At 32.3% G+C, this 21,379-nt stretch overlaps 2 protein-coding genes and 3 pseudogenes across 2 annotated transcripts; 2 read left to right on the top strand and 3 right to left on the bottom strand.

The window, feature by feature from the left end:
- The first annotated feature begins 4,045 nt into the window (after positions 1 to 4,045).
- Positions 4,046 to 4,285, top strand: LOC108835466 (uncharacterized; annotated as a pseudogene).
- Positions 4,286 to 8,243: 3,958 nt separating this feature from the next.
- LOC108829683 (14-3-3-like protein GF14 nu) lies at positions 8,244 to 9,815 on the bottom strand (annotated as a pseudogene).
- A 71-nt stretch (positions 9,816 to 9,886) lies between these two features.
- Positions 9,887 to 12,180, bottom strand: LOC108829676 (E2F transcription factor-like E2FE). Its single transcript, XM_018603289.2, has 11 exons — positions 11,988 to 12,180; positions 11,841 to 11,908; positions 11,704 to 11,756; positions 11,545 to 11,622; positions 11,402 to 11,455; positions 11,210 to 11,321; positions 10,977 to 11,044; positions 10,825 to 10,897; positions 10,673 to 10,734; positions 10,222 to 10,603; positions 9,887 to 10,138 (listed from the first exon to the last, which is right to left on the bottom strand). The coding sequence occupies exons 1-11, from the start codon at positions 12,116 to 12,118 to the stop codon at positions 10,038 to 10,040; spliced, it is 1,182 nt and encodes a 393-aa protein (XP_018458791.1). The 5' UTR covers positions 12,119 to 12,180; the 3' UTR covers positions 9,887 to 10,037.
- A 1,844-nt stretch (positions 12,181 to 14,024) lies between these two features.
- On the bottom strand, positions 14,025 to 14,618 carry LOC108835456 (uncharacterized). The gene has a single exon (XM_018608707.1). It carries the CDS (start codon positions 14,616 to 14,618, stop codon positions 14,025 to 14,027), a length of 594 nt encoding a protein of 197 aa, XP_018464209.1.
- A 3,438-nt stretch (positions 14,619 to 18,056) lies between these two features.
- On the top strand, positions 18,057 to 19,850 carry LOC108821311 (anaphase-promoting complex subunit 8-like; annotated as a pseudogene).
- The last annotated feature ends 1,529 nt before the right edge of the window (positions 19,851 to 21,379 follow it).

Genomic DNA, 21,379 nt, shown 5'->3' with positions numbered 1-21,379 from the left:
GAATTAAAATTATCTATGCATTCGCTCCTACAAAAACCCAAAGATTTGCTACTTTGATCCTCTCAAGCTCTTTGGAATCCTAAACATGACCCCATCCCTCTAATGTTTTGAATCCATAAAATATCTTTAATTTCGTGGTAATTGTAAGATCAATCTTATGCCCAAACTGTATAGACGATTTTGCAAAAGTTTATTTGTTGCGATAATTTTTTTATAGGTCTTTAAAATGTGTACAATTATCTGAATTCTCATTTTGTGCTTTACAAAAAAAAAATAGACTGTCATCTATAAGAAGTAAATTTGAAACCGCTGTGGATGCTCTAGCTACTTTTAGCCTTGTTAATATCGTTAGGGACCCCATAACCCAATGTCCAAAAAATAATCAGGTTCACCGCTCTAATCGGGTTAAAAACATTGATTTAAACATATTTTACTTTTTATAGTTTCTTATTATATAAAATTTTATTAAATTCTACCAAAATGATATATGATCTTATATAGTATTTCTCTGTATATTGATCATATCTTAAAAGTTAATATTATTTATTGGTTTCTTCTGATAACAATGGTATAGTCCACAATTAGATATAAGATATATTCCTAATCTATCTTAAATTTAGAAAATCATAAAATAATATTTTCTATAATTATAGGATGCATTTTTTACGAAATATATAAGAAATTGTGTAAATTTATTTCTCTTATAAATTTGGTTCATATATGAGAATTAATACCCTTGTTAATATCCTAATATCTTAACCATTTTTGTAATAAGGTTAAGTTATGGTATATAATAAAAATACAGTATTTAAATATTTACTGAGAATATTCAAATTAAATTTAAAATAACAAATTAATCAATTGGATTACATATCAATCACCCATAATCAGTAGCATCGGGTGTTAGTGATATTCAGAGATTTTTGCAGGTTATTTAATGGTTATTAAATGATAGATAGTTCTTAAAACCAAAACTAAATTACATATTGAATTTTCAGATTTACTGATTCGATCCTGAATCTGATCAAGTTTAAAAAAATTAATGTAGATACAGAAATGATTTAAATAGATAAGTTACAAATTAACAAGAGATTTGCAATATTGTTAATGAAATTTTGAATCATAAGATATTTGGCGATTTCAAAGCGCAAAGTCTAGTTATTATTTGATTCACAACCGAAACGTCAACCAGAATTTTTGTCAACTAATAGAAAAAAGTAATCTTCATTTCACCAAATAAGAAAGAGAAGTAATCTTACCTCTGCCCCACCAACTATATATATAACACTCAAAGGCAGTTTTGATGTCTTTATTACAACAAAAAGCAGTTTAAGCTACTGAGGTATTTTCTTGTAACTTAACTATATTACATGGAAACGGAAACGGGTACGTGGAAACAGAAGCGTATGGAAGTGTAGAAGCGATATTTTAGAAAAAAATTAGGAAGCCGGTACGCGTTGGAAGCGTATATCCGTATATATATATACATATATAAAGTATAACATAATTTTATAAAATCTAGGACTAAAAATTATATGATTTAAATTTAAAATAAATCATTAATTCATTTATAATAATTTTGAAATGATTTCATATTAAAATTGTGAAAATACACATAAAATAAGTTAGAATAAATTATTATATTAACTATTTTTAGTACTTCATAAATAATTGACACAATATAGTTGAATATATTCTATATCTTTAATAAAAACCTCAATACATAGAGATAATTTATATTATTAGTTTTAATATTTGTATATTTTTATTCTCTCTATTTCATTACTATTAAATTTTTGATTTTATATAAATTAAAAACTATGATTTTTTATTGATTTATAACATTTTGTCTTAAAAACGGAAACATGATTCGAAAACAGAATATTAAGCTTCCAACTTGTGTTTAAAGAGAATATTTTAGAAACGTTTTGGAAGCGAGATTCCGCAAGCTTCCACAAAGTTCCGACTCCGATTCTGGTTCCAAAGTGGGAAGCGGACGTCCGTTGAAGCTTCCGTGCAGCCAAACAATTGCTAAATAAGTAACCAAGATGGTCCCACATTTAAAAACTTGCATTATCTCTCTTTTCTCTCCTTCTTCCTTTTGAAAAATATGGTCGACTTCTTTTTTTCATGTAACCCACATTCTTTTATGCAAATCATTACTTTTACCATCATAATTTTATCTTCTCTTTTATTTTATGTATCACTGGTTTTTTTTTTTTTGCATATCTACAAATCCAAAAAATCAATATGGATAAGAGGCAAAAGAATTTGGAACCGCTATAGAAAGATTTCTTCAACTCAAACCAAAGTCTCCGCCTTTATCTTCGCCTCTGTCAACTGAAACCTCTGCCTCTATCTCGTCTATGTCTCCTCTTTGCCTCCTACTTATAGCTGCCTCTTTCTCGTCGAATTTGTTGCAAAAGCTTGATAGGCAAGCTTTATTGCACATTTGGTCCCTAGAAATTTGAATATATTCATTTCTGATTCAAAGGTTTTTGATTTGCAAATATACCCTTTTAAATTGATTTCAAATTTTTTAATTGTGCAGATCATACCATCCATAATTACACGAACGGATATGTTTATGTTTTTCGTGTACATTGTTACATGATGGTGTATGTATACAATATTAAACAAAAACAAAATCTACCACTATATATATATATAACTTCCAGTTTTCTACACTTGTACACTACCATATTTGTTGTACACATGTACGTCACCAACATTTAATGTATATATGTACACTAACAAATGTACACAACTTTACAACATGTTGGACATCTAACATGTATCTCAAACATATGTCTACATGTTGGACATCTAACATATATCACAAAGCACAATGACTTTTAACATGCTCCCATAAATCAGCTAAGTAAAAGTATTTCAATGCATTAGCCACTACACTTAAATATATAACATACGTTTATAATTTTTAATTTACATTTGAATAGTATCTGAATGTAAACACAAAATCTCGTTACATGTATAATGACTCACATGTACACTAGTGTATGTTAGTATGTTATCCATATTCGTGTGTGTTGCCTCACATGTACATCAGTGTATAAAACATACATATATAAATAAACTATTTATGTGTACATATATATTAGATACCAAAATATCTACATGTACACCGATGTGTACTAACAAAAACTACTCATGTGTACATATATGATATCTCATGTTTTTATGCACATTTAATACTATGGGGCCCAAATGAAAAGAATTAAAAGCCGACGGACCATTTCTGAAAATACCCGGAAATGCCATATTACAACACTAGAAGTATTGGCTTAAATTTGTGAAGCAATTGATCATAATGGAAGTTGGAGGCATATTGTGAAAGAAACATGAAACTAGAAGACCAAAAGTGTAAAAAGGTGATACTCCTCCATTGATGTTGCAAATCACACTTCTCACAAGATCTTGTTGACGACAACGGAGAACCGGCTACAATGGAGCACAGACACGACGGTGAAGACTGAGAACATGATTTGGAGATAGAGAGGTCGTGGGCTTGAGATGTGACATAGCCGATGTTGTCGACGAAGAGCAATGACCAACGGTGGACGAGACCTCACGTCGACGGTATCTTGGACGAAGGATCTGAGCACGGAAAGGAGGAGACAAAGACACCATGGTTGAAGCTTCAATCGATCTCCGCTAACGATATTGTTATGTACATGACTTTTAACACTACCATTAAAATATAGCTTTGACATATATCAAAAGATAAATATAATAATAGAGATAATAATTGGTTGAATTTTTCAAGAGAAAAAAACAAAGGGAACAAATTTTATTTCACAAAAAATGGTTGAGAACTTAAGAAGAAAATGACAAAGAAAAAACATACATAGATCTATTTTATTTTGTTTGTATAGTAAAAATTGGTGATAAATAAAGTAAATATATATATATATATATATATAACAATTAAAAACGTAGTCACAATTTAATTAAATAAAAAAGTACATTTTCACACCTAATCAAGTAAAATCAAATCTCTATCTCTGTCGTACCAGACAACAACATGGAGACAAATTCATGGGCCGATCAATGGGACAGCAGCAATCAAGCTTCGGGGAATACGACAGACGACGGTAAAAGCGGCGGTGGCACGTCGAGAAAATAGAATGAGAAGGTGGAGGCTGGATTGGGGAAGACGAAAGCGGTGGCGAGTTCCGGGTTGAAGAAAGTCAAGACAAGAACCTCGTTGGGTCTCAATTGGGTCAAAGGCAAGTATTACAAAACCACCAACAACAAGAACTGATATTCATCTCTTTTTGTCACATTATCATTGCTTTGGGTTCGTGTAATCTTTTTTTATGATTAATGGTGTGAATTGTTTGATTTTGTGAAGATTGAAGTATATTTGAAATTTAGTTTTATTTATTTACATATAAAATCATACTCCATTGGTGTAGGAGTTGAGCAGATTATGAATAGTTATCCTCCTTACAATTATCCTAACCTTTTTTTTTTGGTTATTTCACAAATAACCCCTTATATTTAGGAAAGTATTCTACATTGCCACACCTTAAAAAATACTACTCTTTGCCACACCAAAATTCTAATTGCCACACTTTTTTCTCATTTTACTCTTCTTTTTTTTACCCTCACTATTATATTATTATGATATTGTTGTGGTCCTCCCCACGTTTCTCTTTCCTATTTTTAAAACATTAAAAATATGTTGCAGTCCCCCCACGTTTCTCTTTTTTTTCTTAAATATTAAAAACAGATGGTCCCCCCAGATCTTTGTGGAAGCACCGTGGTCTAGTGGTCAAGGTTTAAAGGCTTCTACATCCAAGTCTGGGGTTCGAATCCCAGGCGACGCAATTTCTACACCAAGAGGTCTGGGTTTCAATTCCCGGAGAAGGCGAATTATGCAGAATATTGGAGACAAGTTTTACAAGGGATCTTCAGCATGGCGCAAGGAATACCGTCAGGAATGGATCTCATAGGGCGGCTCAGGGTGATGCAGTCAGACATGGATTCTCATAAGGCAGGTAGAATGGTCAGCTGTAATATCGTCTATGTAATGTTTCTCGTTGTTTCTAATAGCATAATAAACCCGACAAAAAAAAAAAACAGATCTGCTTTCCCCTCATAAAGTCGGACCATAAAGTCCAAAACCTAACAGCCGACCCCACCTCTCTCCACCTATCTCCTTCCTACACCCGTCCCTCCTGTCTCCTTTTTTTCATCTTGCTTCCTTTTCCCCAACCATCATCGAACCACTTCCTCTTCCTACAGCTTGAGTTTGGCGATTTGGGAGGCTTTTTTTAGGTAAATTCATACTTCTTTTTCACGAAATTTTCATAATAATATACTACTTATGTTATATGCATTATGAGTAACGAAAAATATGAATGTATTTATGTAAAATTCGTGAGAGTTTTCAAAGAAAAATGAAAATAATGTTTGAAAAAGATTATGTATTTTCCTCTATTTTTAACACGATTTTGAAAGGAAAAAACATGAAAATTGCTGGGGACGATAATCTGGGTTGTTTAAGACGTTGTTAGTTGATTAAAAAGACTTTAACCGATGAAAAACTAAAGGTTTAGGTAAAAATGGAAGTTTTAGGTATATTGTTATGAAAATGGATGTTTAAGGGTGATTTTCTATATTTCTTCCTATTTTCCACTGTTTTAAAGCAAAGTAATGCATTAAAGTAGTGGTAGACGATATTTTGGGTTGTATAACACCCTTTTGGTCAGTTAAAAGTGTTAAATCAACAAAAGTAAAAATTTATAAGAACTACTAGAACTACTGGTACTACTAAGTGAAATGTGTATTACTTGTATTACTGGAACGATTATGTGCCAAATATCTTGGACAACTAAGATTCTTTAAATGGTTAACTAATCATAATTTTATTTTTTTCAGAGAATTATATGGCTTCTCCTATTACAATCATATGTTTTGACTATGGAGGAAGTTATATCAAGGATGGGGCTGAGATAAAGTGGATTTCAGGAGAAGATCAAATTCACATTCTAGTGATGAAAACATCTGTGTAAGAGGTTACATATTCTGAATTGGTTGATAGTATATGCAGAAAGATTAAAGCAAATGGAGATGGGATGCTGAATATTAGTTACTTTCCAATTGTGTTGTATTCGAGCATACCATCATATATTAGGACTGATGAAGACGTTTTGGGTTATCCTGAAAGCATCAGACCACCATGGAGGCTACATATGGTGGTCTGCTGCTTTCAGGAGACGATGATGGAACTGATGATGAAACTGATGATAGCTATGTTGGTATTTCTAATGGAGAGGATACTGATAAAGATATACTATGTGTAATGTGAACTACTAGTACTGCTAGAACTACTATGTGTAATATGAACAACTAGGAACTATTTTGTACTACCCTAAACTACCAAAAAACTACTCCGTATTACTATTTCTTATGCATGTTTCTAAGAACCTTAATTTTCTTCTTATTATTTATTTTTAAAAGATGAATCTCGTATATTACGTGATTATATGTCCATGCATGTGTTTATTTGTCAAAATAGACATAAAATACTCTTAAAATCTCAAGTTGGTAGAAAATTTCTCATTTCAATAGAAAACACTCTTATACTTCCTAGTTACAGTCTTGATGGGAAGACCATCATGAGATGAATTTCAGAAAACACATATTTTCTGAAATTTTTTTCTTCCAATGTGTAATATACAGTCTAAAACTGTCTAAATATATTGGTATTACTAATTAATTTAGTTTAATGACGTTGTATTACTAAAAAATGTTATAATTTGCAAAAATATTACTATGAAGAGTGAAGTATTACTACTACATTGAGTACTACTAAGAGTAAGATAAATATCACTTTAATATTCAAACATGTTTGTTTAAATAAAAATGATAATTGTTATATATTGTGTTGTTATCTTAAAATAATTTTTTCTGTTATATTTTTTTAAAAAGATATAAAAATTTATCTATATCTATATTATTATTTGTGAATTTATTATATAGTGAAAAAGGAATTTATTTTAATACTATTAATTTTTAAATAAGATAATTTTTATATATTGTGTTGTTATCTTAAAATAATTGTTTATTATAAAAGTTAAAATAAGATATAAAACAATCTATAAATACTATTATTTGAGAAGTGAATTTGTTTATTTTTTATGCTCTGCATAATTATAGATTTAGTCATATTTATGCTCTGCATAATTATAGATTTAGTCATATTTCAAGTTTATTTTAAGTATATTTTATTAAAATAAAAAAATATTGAATTAATTATTAAATGTTTCAAAAAATTGAATTATATATTATATTACCTAATTCAGGCTTTTATGTCTTTTTAAAATTAAATGTTTATTTAATGTAGCATATAAATTTAAATGTGGGACGCACTTGGTTTGGTCGTATATTCTTTGATCAAGTAAGAGAGCCGCGGTTCGAATCTTAGTATTGATAGTTTTGCGTATTTTATATTAAATAGCATAGTAGTATTAATTATAGTTTATATGACCTATACCAAAGAAACATTTGCTCTAGTGGTATAGTCCTCGTTTCTAAACAAACCAGCCTGGGTTCGATGCTCAACCTGTGTCATTTTGTTTTTTTGTTTTATAATGAATGACAGTTTTGTAATTATCTCTTCATTTTTAAGGGTTTTGCCGATTCTACAATTTTTTTTCTGCGGCCACCATGAATTTTCTTCAAAGAACCTTAGCGTTTATGGGTTTTAATTGGTGTTACACATCAAATCTTCAATTCTATAAAGTGAATTGATCTGTGACCACAACCGCCGTGGGAGAATCGACGAAGATGATCCGTTTTGAGCTCTTCGGTGTATGATCCGAAGCGCAGAACTGGCCATGTCCCTTTCTCGACTCTGTCTACTGTTAACAGCAAGCTATCATTGATGTTTTTCTCTGTGTCCGCCATGGTTTCCAAAACTCAACAGAGAGAGAGAGAGAGAGAGAGAGAGAGAGAGAGAGAGGAGAGAGAGAGAGGAGAGAGAGAGAGAGAGAGAGAGAGAGAGAGAGACGCGTTGTTTAGGAGGGAGATAGATAAGCGGGTTAGACCCAGTTGATCTGGGCGGGTTGGATAGATTTAGGTTGGGTTTGTAGATACTTTAATTCATTAAGGCCAAAAGAGTTTAGCTACATTTTCGAATTAAAAGAAAATAGAAAATAAATTCATTTTGAAAGTGGAGAAAAATAGAATTTTTGTTATAGATAGTAGGGTAATGTAGAATAAAGTCCTTATATTTATCATATAGTGAATCAACCAACAAAATAAGAGGAAAGCAAAATAGAGTTTCAGGACCATTTGAATTCATCAGTCCAGAGAGTGATACGGTCGAGGGTAAGATTCATGATCAATGCAGTTTCCTCGTATGTGATTCCTCTCTCACTGCGTGTGTTTCAGTTATTGCCGCTTCAAAAGCCTATCATCATCATATTTTTAAAAATCACAACTACAAATCAGAAATCATATATATATAATTCCATTAGTGTAAGGGAACAACTGTAGGCTCTACTTTCCAAATTATGCACATTATCATCATAATCAACTACAATATCTATCTTCCAAACACGATGATAAGCAATCTTCAAACCATTACACGTTTGTGCCACTATGAATACAATGCACAGTACATATTTCCAGAACAACAAAAAAAGAACCGCCAACGAATCAACCAAAAAAAAGGAGAAGCAAAAGAGAGTTTCAGGACCATTTGAGTTCATCAGTCCAGAGGGTGATACGCTCAAAGATAAGATTCATGATCAATGTAGTTTCCTCGTATGATTCCTCTCTCAGTGCGTGCATTTCTGTTATTGCCGCTTCGAAAGCCTACCATCATCATCATATTTTAAAAACTCAAAATTACAAATCATCTCTCTCTCTCTCTCTATATATATATATATATATAATTTTATTAGTCTAAGGGAACGATTGTAGGCTCTACTTTCAAAATTATGCACATCATCATCATAATCAACTACAATATCTATCTTCCAAAATGATAAGCAATCTTCAAACCATTACTAGATAAATATTGTCAGAACAACAAAAAAAAAGAACCTCTTATGTGGTAAGTTTTATGAAACAGAGCAGTTGAGAGAAAGCAACACATACCGCCTTTGCAATCTTATGCGCAGTCTTAATTGATATGAGAGTTTCATAGTAGAAAAGTGATAAGTTAAAAGCAAGCCCCAGTCTCGGTACGTTAGTGGAAGGCAGATCATTAAGAGCAATAGCCTAACATAACAAAGAACTAAGCATAAGTCAGACAAGATGTTCTCTTAATCACTCTACAAGCTAAGTTAAGAGCAAGGAAGTTAACCTGAGCTGACTTGTACACCTCAAGAGTGCGCTTGACAGCTTTTATCTTTTCAGCTCCAGTCTTGGAATCAGAGAGGTAACAGTGATAGTCTCCCTTCATTTTGAGGTAGAATACTTTGGAGTCAGCCGTTGATGCATTAGGAAGAAGGAGAGTCAATAAGGTTGATAATTTGATCACAAATCATGGTGATCTCACTCTCAATCTTGACTCTGATCCTTGATAACAGAGACGTGGTCAGTGTTTCCGTTTTTCGTTTCTTCTTCTCAACGAAGCGGATGCGCTTCAACGAAGCCCTCCTACCAGCAATCAGATTCTTGTAGGCAATAGACAAGAGGTTCCTCTCTTCAAGAGTAAGCTCAGCAGCAGTGTCCACTGTCTCTGCAACTTTGTCCGTGAATTCAACCATGTCATCATAATTCTCAGCCTCGTCGGCTAATTTGGCCATGTATATATTCTCTTCCCGGGAAGACATCTTTGAGTAAACAGCAAGCAAAGAGAGATGAGAGCCGCACCTTGGGATCTTTTGGAATTAGGGTTATTGACTGTATAAGGGATGTGAGCGTTTATATTGGAATTGAAAAAGAAAATAACAAGTGTCCCAATGAAGATGTGAGACGTAATTTCTTCTATATTAAATTAAAATAGACAAAACATTTTAACCAAAATAAAATGTTGACAGGTAAAAGAAGATGCTCTAATGGTGTTGTGAGGTATCTGGTAATGGATTCTTCTGGGTGACTTCGGTGTACCATGACTTCCAAGCGTCCATGTAATGTCCAAAGAGGTCTTTCAAAACTGAAGTTTTTGTTCAGAAAATTTAGTTAATTTAATATTTGTCAAACTATCAAAATGGATGTGAATGAATATGCTATGCTAACCTTGGTTTTGGTAAGAGGGCCGGTAATCCGAAACCAGATTCTGAACATCAAAAGCTCTCTTGGAGTTATCCTCCAGAGGAGCAGTTGGATATGTACCAGTGGCTGGTGCAAAAGGACCAAACTCATAACCTCTTGATCCCAGAGCATCAAAGATTCTGTTATAAGAGCTCTCTGCTATTGCGTGTTGTTTCATCTTCAGACTCCTCTCTGTAGCACTGTCATGGGTTTTGCTTCTCTTGACACTGACGTTAGAAAGATCAGTACCGAAAACTCTTTTCTTTGATTCGGCTTGCATCATCAAATCGCTGCTGAGAGTGAAAGTAGGCTCACCATTGTATCCTAACCATTTGAAAGCTGGTTTTCTGGAATCTAAGGTGTGAGTCTGTCGCCAAAAGAAACAGATGATAAGGGTAACTTTTACAAGCAGTACAGATCATTGATATGGTCATACCTTCTCAATGAGATTCATTGATGACAAGACATTTGCAATGTCATAAAGCCGCCTCACTTTGGCTACAGAAGAGAGTAATCAATATCTCAAGTGAGTATGCAAAACATAAACGAAAAAGTATTCTAAAAGCCATAAAAAACTAAGATCGTTACTTCTCATTATAGATGTATTGTGGGCATCTCCAAGCAGTAATTTTGCAGCCTCATCCAGGGAGATGATCGTAGCCTAGACATTCAAAAATAAACTTAATGGAAAAATCTTAGTTCATAAAAACGCAAATCTCTAGCTTAGCTTTGTCACTTACTTGAGAGCAAATAAAGAGCTTGATGAAGTTCTGAGTAAGAAGTCCTAAAGATTTCTCTCGACGATTATCTGTCACACATGCATAACCAAGGGAAAAAGGTCAACATTATATCATGATGAATCCTATCTGTTATTTGGCATTAAAGGTCGGTCTAACTTAGAACTTTGGTACATGCATCACTGAATCTACTTTGCAATGGAACAAGAAGTAAAACTCCAAACACAAAAAAGTACCTATTTTGGAGGAATCGGGAAGAGGAGAGGAGGCAGGTTTTGAGGTATCAGTCTGACTACTAGAAAGAGGCTGAGAAGACGACTCTTCTTCGTCATCCTCATCATCAGATCCCTGAAATTCAGCAGACCAATATTCATAAAGAAGAGAACAAAACAAACCCAAAAAAAAAAAAGAATCCAAATTTAACCTACTTTGACATTCTCATTGGTATAAAAACGGTGAAAAGTGTCTTTGGCACCTTCTTCCTGCAATCAACAAGGAACAATCTATCTATGAGAATCCAATCGGTACATGTTGAATTATTATTAAGAAGAAGAAGGAAAAGAAGACTCACTTGGAGCTCCTTTAACGCTGCTGGAATAGCGGAAAACCCTTTCCATGTATACTGATTCTTGGCTCTTCTTGTTAAAACCTAATTAAAAAAAAAAAACTCATCTCAGACTCCTCAATTAAAACATAAAGAGATGAGATATTAAAAGAAAACAGAACTCACCCCAACACTCTCGAGAACATTAACGATATCATAGATTCTCCGTCTCTCAACTCCTGCAGACAAAACTCCAATCCAATTCAGATCCAAACGGAAACGAAAACAAAAAAATCACAATAGAATGGGGAGGAGGGAAAAACCTAATTTTGAGGAGGCGTCATCGAGTCCAATCGTTTCGATTCCATGCCGATTGTACAGAGCTAAGAAACTGTAAAAAGGAAGAAGGAGAGATTGATAGATAATGAAAGAAGAGAAAATGGGATTAGAGGGGTAAAAAGGAAACTGACTTGGTACAAAGAAGGCCCAGAGATTTCTGCTTCCGACTGTAGGAATGGTGTAGAGAGGAGGAAGAAGATCCCGGCATGGAACACGATGATGAGAGCTCCATGTTCGGTTTTTCCGGCGGCAGATCTGACATTTTGTTTTTCAGACAAGAGTCGAGTCGATGGTTTGATGATTTTTGGGAGGGATTTAAGATAATTGGATTCGAAATTTTTGGGGGGAACATACGTTAAAACTTAAAATCTTGAGCGCCAATTTGAATTCTCTCCTCTTTTTATTTTTTTTCAGGCTCCTCCTTCACACGTGCGCGCGCACACACACGGTCCTGTCGTCGGTTCTGGTCGGAACTACCGACTTTTATTGGTTTCTCGGTTTCGAAATCTTCTTAACCATTATTTTCGGTTAAGCTTTTACGTAAATTTAAGTTCCGAAAAATATACATTTGATCATATACAAGAAATGGTTGAAGAGACTAGTGATTTTATTGTATTCAGTCGATTTAAATGCAGACTATATTTTGATATGCGCTTAAAAAGCGCGGGGTTGGTTTCATTTATCGATCCAAAATTGATTTAAAAATTATCATTATTTTTATTTCAGATCATAACAATTGAGTTTTTATGTCTTTATTATTTTTTTATTTTCAAAATAAAAAAAAATAAAACAAATATTTGGTCAAAAGTGATTTGAATGAATTTATAAGTTTTTATCAGAGAACATACAATTTAGAAGTTTTTTGAAAATAATATTGATGAATTTCAAGAAGTGTTTTCATAAATGACCTAGATCCGCTGAACCAGTAAACTCATACCTTGTATATAATCCGATTCAGATTTAATAAAAAATTTGTTAACTAAAAATCTGATAGAACCCGGTAAAAATATGAAAACTCTTTATTAACCCGTGATCAGATTCCAATGATCCGGTAAACATCAAAAATATCTGATAGTATTTTTAAATTTCTTTATTAAATTAATCATATAATTTTTAATATTATATAAACTTGTGATCTTTAAACTTTGATGATATTTTTATTATGTCATCCAAATAAAAATGATAATTTAAAAAATATATTAATATGACAGCATTAATTTATTTTGTTATTAATAACCTATTACAAATTTATTTTTATTTTTTTTAGATCGAAATTTTTAATTTTATGATACATAGATTTACGAAAATAATAATATTGATGTCATTATGTTTTTTGATTAATTTAGTTTCAGAATAAATATGTCTAATATTTAAAGATAAAATATTTATATTAAATAAAAGTAGCAGATTTATAAGTATGTGTAAACTCATTATTTATTGATCCATTTAACTATATATCTGCAGGCCCAAAACCAAAAGACTAAAATATCATTAATGATTTTTATTGATTATTCATAAAATTAAGGATATTTTGGGAAAAATTAAATATTTCATTAAGGTATAATATGGGAATGATCCTCTTTTAATGGTATTGATTTTTCTAAGATTTTTTATTGGCAATTTATTATAGACAGTAACTGGGATCAAATTCTCTTAATATGGTAGGATCATATAGTTTTCACTATTTGCATACTCACGGTCTTAGATTAATTATAGTATTACCATTACTCTAAAAATGTCTAAAGTAAAGACAAATAAATTGTTTTTTTTTTACTTAAGGCTTTCATATTAAAATGCAAAAGAAAAAAAAAGAGTTACAAGCCCTATAGAGTTATAGTCTGTCGGTCCAAAGCCATTTTTAATACAACTCAACCCATAGAACCCCCTAATTAAAGATCAAGTGAACCAAAAGCCCAAATATAAAACTTTGATGGAACCAACGATGTAGAAACCCAATTGACAGAAGAGAGGAAAGTAGAGAGCGTTCAGTAGCTTGGAATCGACGACCAGAAAGATGATCACACCCAAAGTTTCATGAGTCTTGAAGAAGTGGCCGGCGTAGTGAATCTAAGACCCAGTATCTTATCATTTATATGTCTATCAAGCAACCGAAAGAGAGCATCAGGGGATCGGAATTGATGGCGATGAAGTCGGTTATTTCTCTCCGTTCAAATCCAGTAGACCACCGCTTGACATCCCAATAACGTTAGTTGCTTCATGTTCCTACTTCCAGTTAGATTCTGCAATTGCAATAAAGTAGCATCCCATTGTCTCTGTGGTTGTAACTCACATTTTGATGCAACTACAGACCAAAGATCCCAAGAGTAGGAACACTGAAATAGAAGGTGATCTCTAGACTCATCAGCAGAATTGCAGAGAAGACAAGTCGCGTCAGTTTGCAGTCCCCATCCTAACAAGCGGTCACGAGTAGGGCATCTATTAAGAGTGAAGAGCCAGACAAGGAAACTATAGACAGCACTTGTGTTGTACCTCTGAGTAGGCTGATCTTCTAGTAACCATTCATAGCAGTCATTGTCTTCGGTGAGAAGGACAGTTGTTAAATAAATCTGAACTTGTAGTTGCTCTTGAGTTCTGGCAGGCGGTAGCATCCAATTCCCCTCCAAATTAAGGTCTGCAAGAGTTGCATCTCTGGCGATTCCTAGTCTTGACTGAGAGTTTCCAAGTAAGAAGGTCTCCAAGGAACCATATGGCGACCAATTTTCTGTCCAAAACCGACACGTCTGACCATTACCCACCCGCATTTTAATCCAGGTAAAAACTTCATCTCTCATCTCTATTAATTTGTTTGCTAGCCAAGAGTTCCTAGGGTTCACCTTAGCAGTCCAAAAGTTACTCAAGTTACCTCTTGTATCTCACTCTTATACCAAGCAACCCATACGAACCCGATTGGAAAAAGAGTAACCAGATGAGCTTTAGGCAAAATGCTCGATTCCAAGTTAGTAAATCCTTTATTCCTAGGCCTCCCTGCGCCTTAGTTCTAGTGACTACCTCCCAAAATAAATTATTGTTCATTAGCTAAGTTGAGCTTTTCTTGTTTAATATTTGTACATTTATTTTTAACACTTTTCCAATAATGCAGTGTTACCAAAGTAAAACTAATGTAATATTGACAAAGATGTGGTGTGGTGGATATCAATTAATTAAACATATAGATATACTGAACAATTAACTATGTCAATAAATTATTTTTAAAGGCTTTTACACCCAAGTCTGGTGTTCGAACCCCATGCTATGCAATTTCTTACAGATAAATTTAGGTTTCCCGGAGAGAACGGTTTATTACACAATTATGCAGATTACAGAAGAAAGACTTACAAAGAATTTACAACATGGTGCAAGTTAATATGGTCAGGCGTGGATCTTCATAGGACGGCTCAAGTAATGCAGTTAGGCGTAAATCTTATAAGACAGTTAGTATTTCCGGTTGTCGAATCGTCTATGTAATCTTTTTCATATCATAATTGTAATCTATACTAATAAAGTTGAGTTTTTTATCTCCTTGGGGGGGGGGGAATGTCATGTGGCATTCTCATTTTAATAATTAAAATTTTTTCTCAACTTCATTTAATTAAAATCTTTCCATTTTCCCTCATTTAATTGTGATTAAGTGTTAGTTTATTTTTGTTACTGACAATTTATTGCAATGATGTTTTAATTTTGGATTGGAATTTTAATTTATTATGAATTTTATGTCTTGATTCCTTTAGATTTCATAACTCTTATGTTACATATTTTTTTAAATACTTTAAACTATTTATTAATATTTTGTATGTCACATAAAAATAAAAAATGGAAAGTAAAGTTAAGTATTTTAAAATTATTTTAAACATAAAATAGATACATATCCAAACTATTACTTTATGTTTGAAAACATTTAAAATATTAACTTTAGTTTTATATATTTATTTTCATATACTAATAAAATTGAGTTTTTTATCTCCTTGAGGGGGAAAATGCCATGTGACATTCTCATTTTAATAATTAAAATCTTTTCTCAACTTCATTTAATGTGTTTTGGTGTTAATTGTGATTAGGTGTTAGTTTATTTATGTTATTGACAATTTATTGCAATGATGTTTTAATTTTGGATTGCAATTTTAATTTATTGTGAATTTTATGTCTTATTTTTTTTTAGATTTCATAACTCTTATGTTACATATTTTTTAAAATAATTTAAACTATTTCTTAATATTTTGTATGTCACATAAAAATACAAAAATGGAAACTAAAGTTAAGTATTTTCAAAAAAAATTAAACATAAAATAGATACATATCCAAACTATTACTTTATGTTTGAAAACATTTAAAATATTAAATTTAGTTTTATATATTTATTTTCATAGCTAATATATTATTTTATATATATAATAAAACTAATTCATTTACTAAACCGCGGTTCATCCACGGTTGACCCCATGATCGAGAGACCCGGTAAATCGTCCGTTTCAATATCCGGGTCGGTGTCAAAACACTGGTTTATAGGGTTTCTTTGTATTTGATGTTGACGATGGAGAATTGAGCCTCTACGATTCTCCTTCTATAATGGAATCGACGTAACCGTCATATAATCAATCTAGAAATTCCACTCATCCCATTCTAATAATGTTTAGTAATTGATGGCGATTCAAGTCCAAAAGACTAACATTGGGTCTACTGGTATTGACACATAAACTCTATGGTATCTTTCCATGTTACACTGTGCAAGGAAACCAATAACTTCCCTGATGCATGCTATCCGTGTTTACATTTTAAAAACCGTGAACATGATTAATATATTCTTAAAACTTAGGGAAATTGGGTGAAATATACACATAGAAAAAACAAAATTTACTAACTAACTAAAAACACCCCCTCTCTCCTACTTTCTCTTCCTATCTCTTTCTACTCTCTCTCCCAAAATCTAATTATTTTTTTTGGTTATTAAGCAAAAAAACCCAACTTAGGAAAAAAAAGAATCATTACTTCCAATCTGAGAGAAATTTAAAAACGTTGTCTGGTTGCCAAAGTTATTTAAAATTGATGTAAACCACACACCACCCTCGCCATTAATCATTTGCATTGCACCACACTAATCATTTATTGTCAAAACCATTACTAAATGCAACAAGTCAGCAAACCTGAATGTCACAGATAGTTAGAAATTGTATTTCTCATAATCGTTATAGATGCTAATATTTCATTTACCAATTAACAATTTGACTTTTTACTAGGAAGATTTGGTGAAATTGTTCCATTTTGGTTAAAATAGAAATTGTCCAATTAAATAGAGGAGTTTAGAAACCATTTATAGTTTTTAGATAAAAACATATTTAGATTCATATTAAGATTCGTTGATATTCTAAATAAGGGTGGACAAACAAGAATTTCGTTATGAGCACACACAAAATCTTCCATTATAACAAAACTAATATAGAAAATAAATTTATGTTTCTTATTTTAGGATACATCTTTTTGAGAGACCTTGAAACCAAAGTAACACATACAACTCGCACCTCTATATTTTAAAAGTCAACATGGTAATTTTAAAAATATATATTAGATACTCACCAATTATTTTACCAAAAATTGACACTTCACCCTTATTTTTTATAAAATTTATAAAATTTGAAACGTACTTCATCTTTCTATTATTTGAACTAAATATATTAGTAAAAGTTTTATAGTTCATATATAGTTATTTTAATAATTAATAATATAAGTATGTTCTCTATATAAAACATCAATTTTGTTTTATGTTTAAATTCCAACTAAATTAATTTTGTTATGACTATCGGTTTTTTATTCTATATTTATTAAATTGATTAGTAACAACCACTTATGCTATTACACTTTGAACTAAACAACTTCAAACAAAGTAATGCATTACGGTCACTAATCACTATAAAAAAAATATTAGAAAATATCATTTTTAATATATTTTTATTTTCATATTTAACATATTTTATTTGTTAAGACCATATAATAATTTATAAATTTATGTAAAAGTATAACATACGCCGGAAATCAATAGTATGATAATAAATCAACGTTTAAAAAAATTACAGTATGTTACTTTCGTGTTTACTTCACCTAATGGGAGAGAAAACGCATATTTACTGGCCCAATTGATTCAAATTTGGGCTTCAAAATTGAAAGCCCATTCAAATTTGGGCTCCACAACGACGACATAGAAGACCATTGTTTCTTTTTCCAACACTTACAACCGACACAGCTTCCACTATGATCTCGAAAGAGAGTTGTTGCAGCGAGATCCGTGCCGCTATTCGACAGCTTAGCGAGCGTTGTCTATACTCCGCCGCTAAATGGTTCATTTCTTCAAAACCCTAATCTTACATATTCCTTAGCTCACTACTGCGTCTCTGTAATGATCTGATTCCAATGCCAGCTAAGTAGAATTGACTGATTCAGATTCAACTCCTATCGCTAATTTGACATGAGGTTTTTGGTCTTCTGATATTGTTTGGAGATGTGTGCTTAAAAAAAAAAAAAAAACTATTTCTTATTGTCTTTGTTCAATCTCATTTGCAAATTGTGAGTTAAAGTTTCAATCTTTACTACTCAAATTGCAATTCATTGGTGATGAAAGTGTTACTGTTAGGCAGATCCACCATATCTGACAGTTCCTTTGTTTACAACACTGCAGGATAGGAGAGCAGCTTTGTGGGGATAGAGCAAGACCCATCTAACTTTACACCTTCCGTTGGCTTCTCCCAACCACCACCAGCTACTCCTCTACCCGAAGAAGACCAAGTGATTGATAGTCGACCTGTACCCTTTTAGCAAAGTCCTACTGAGAGCACAGACGTGCTTCACATGTCCTGCGTGATCAAATTAGCAAGAGGCATGCTTCACAGACGTGCTTCACAAGGTGTGGAAGATATGGACTTGTATTCCAAATGTTCTGTATGCAAAAGAGGCATGCGCTGCACTGAGTTACCTTGCGCACAAGGTGTTCTTGACTGATAACTACAGACCTGAGTCTTGCTGTATCGTCGGCAATTCAGTTTAAAAGGGGGAGCATGAGAAAGCGGTGATGTACTTCCGGAGAGCTCTGAAGCTGAACAAGAAGTACTTAGCTGCGTGGACTCTTATGGGCCATGAATACGTTGAGATGAAGAACACTACTGCTGCCGTTGATGCATAATAACGAGCTGTTGATATAAAAGCCTTGTGATTATCGAGCTTGGTATGGGTGAGGAACTTAGGACAAGCGTATGAGATGATGGGGGTGCATTTCTATGCGCTTCACTATTTACGCAAATCCATATTCTTTCTTCCCAACGATTCTAGGCTGTGGATAGCGATGGCTAAATGTTACCAAAGCGAACAGATTCACTTGCTAGAAGATGCCATCAAGTGTTACAAGATAGCTGTGAACTGTGGTGACACGGAAGGAATAGCTCTTAACTTGTTGGCGAAGCTACACCAGAAGCTTGGACGGAATGAAGAAGCTGTGTTTTACTTCGAGAAGGATTTAGAGAGAATGGATGCTGAAGGGTTTAGAAGGACCAAACATGTATGAGGCTTTGATTTTCTTTGCTACACATTTGAAGACCAACAAGAATTTTGACGAGGCAGAAGTGTATTGCATTCGTCTTCTCGATGACAATGGCCCTGTAAGTGTTTTTTTTTTCTTTTGGCTCCATTAGTTATTATTATTACACTTGAGTGGTGACGAGTTGGCATTCATTGTTTACAGGAGAAAGAAAAGGCAAAGAGCTTACTGAGAGGGATCATAATGGCGCAAACAGCTTTTCCTTCGATGGATATGGAGCATTTTCCTCTTTAGTTGTATTCCATCAGGTGCGCTTTGAATTTGTAAACTTTGTACACCATTGCTTGTAGGATTATGTCTATGCATCTGTTTTGTCGCACAGCAGATTTTGGTTAACGTGCAGATAACATATGCCCTCAAGATGGTTGTTCCTTGGTTTAGAGATTGATATCAATGAATGGTACAGTCCTTTTACATACACGTTGTTAGTATCAGTATTGGTAGAGTCACTCCGTTTCTGTTTCTAGGTTTGGTGAGTATAATAATAATATCTCTTTTGGAACAAAGTTTGTTTTCAGATTCTCGTTGTGATTTTATGTCAATATATAAACTGTAGTAGTTAGCAATTTCAGACAAACAGTTTTGTTTTTCTCTGTTATTCTTAAATGATAATAAGCTGTGGAGGCCCTGGAGGATAAATGGTTGACAAAAGTTGATTTATATCACAAGGGTCAAATATCCAGATACCAGAAATAATAATGGAAGAGGCTTTAGAACCGTAAACCTCATCATTATCTCCGCACCTCCAACCAAGATCTTTACTCTTTAGAGCATTTCCAAAAATATTTTTTTTAAATTTGGCAAAACTTCAAATTTAAAGTTTGAGAAAATGCTCTTCTCTAGGAAAAAAAAATTCGAATTTCATTTTTAAAGTTTTATTATATATATTATATTTTAATTATATATTTTATTGATAAAAGTTAATAAAAATCATAAAACTTTTACTTAACAATAAAATATTAAACACATTATTAATTAGTAAGATAATACATTTTAATAACATCTTACATGCTTTTCAAAATAATAACTGAGTCTTTTATTTTGATTTGCATATTACATGCTAAAGTTGTTATAATCGTGTAATTTATTTAGTTGATGTAATAATTTTGCTTACATATAATTTTATATTTTTGTATTTTCTCTTTATATTTTTTATTAAAGGCGGATTGTAATATTGTTTTGTATAATATTTCACTTTAATGTAATTAATATATTTGTATTTTGCATAAGATAAAAAATTATAAGGACTATCGAACCAGAAGAATTGTCTGATTTTGATAATTATTTGGCAGAAATCAAGACCTTACAAGAAAATTTCCACAGTTCAGAGATCATTTATGTACCATGCACACAAAACAGGAAGGCCGATGGACTAGCACGAGGAGCTAGAACTCAAACGTCTTTTATTGTGCACATGGATGATGAGCCACAAACATGGTTTACATAGTCTATATGAGTTTGTAAAAGTCGACGACGAAAAAGAAAAAAAAAATTATAAGGACTAGATAACTATAAGAGTTAGAAAAGATGATTTGAAAACATGTAATTTTATAAGGACTTGAAAGTAAAGAACTTCAATATACAGTTTTATTATACAAAATTTCAATATTTAAAGTTTTAAAGTTGTTTTTTGAGATGTTCTAATGCGAGGTTCTTATTAATAAAGTATTAGTATTTGTAATTTAAATTAATCATGTATTTAAATTTAAAATTTAAAAGAACAATTGACCATTGACTAATAAACATATGGGGTTTAATTCATATTGTTTTTTGGTAGGTGTTTGTTTGAGAATTTTCAGATTTCTCTTTCCTTATTTTTTTATTTTTAATTTTTAATGTCAGAGAAATCCATTTAAGAACCTTTGTTGGAAGTGTTCTTATATCTAAAGATTAAGGGTCTGGCATGTTGAAACCAGCGATTGCGGATTGCGGATGCGGTTGCAATAT

Source organism: Raphanus sativus, chromosome 2, assembly GCF_000801105.2.
Source record: "Raphanus sativus cultivar WK10039 chromosome 2, ASM80110v3, whole genome shotgun sequence".
Lineage (NCBI taxonomy): Eukaryota > Viridiplantae > Streptophyta > Magnoliopsida > Brassicales > Brassicaceae > Raphanus > Raphanus sativus.
Note: the sequence above shows the minus strand (reverse complement) of the source record. Positions and strands in the feature narration are given on the sequence as shown.

Bases quoted from the DNA above. Each gene is read 5' to 3' on its own strand.
- LOC108835456 (XM_018608707.1), bottom strand. From the start codon at position 14,618: ATGCGGGTGGGTAATGGTCAGACGTGTCGGTTTTGGACAGAAAATTGG.
- LOC108829676 (XM_018603289.2), bottom strand. From the start codon at position 12,118: ATGTCAGATCTGCCGCCGGAAAAACCGAACATGGAGCTCTCATCATCG. The intron at 11,909-11,987 runs GTCAGTTTCCTT...TCCTTTTTACAG, and splicing joins CTGGGCCTTCTTTGTACCAA to TTTCTTAGCTCTGTACAATC. The intron at 10,604-10,672 runs GTATGACCATAT...TTTTGGCGACAG, and splicing joins CAATGAATCTCATTGAGAAG to ACTCACACCTTAGATTCCAG.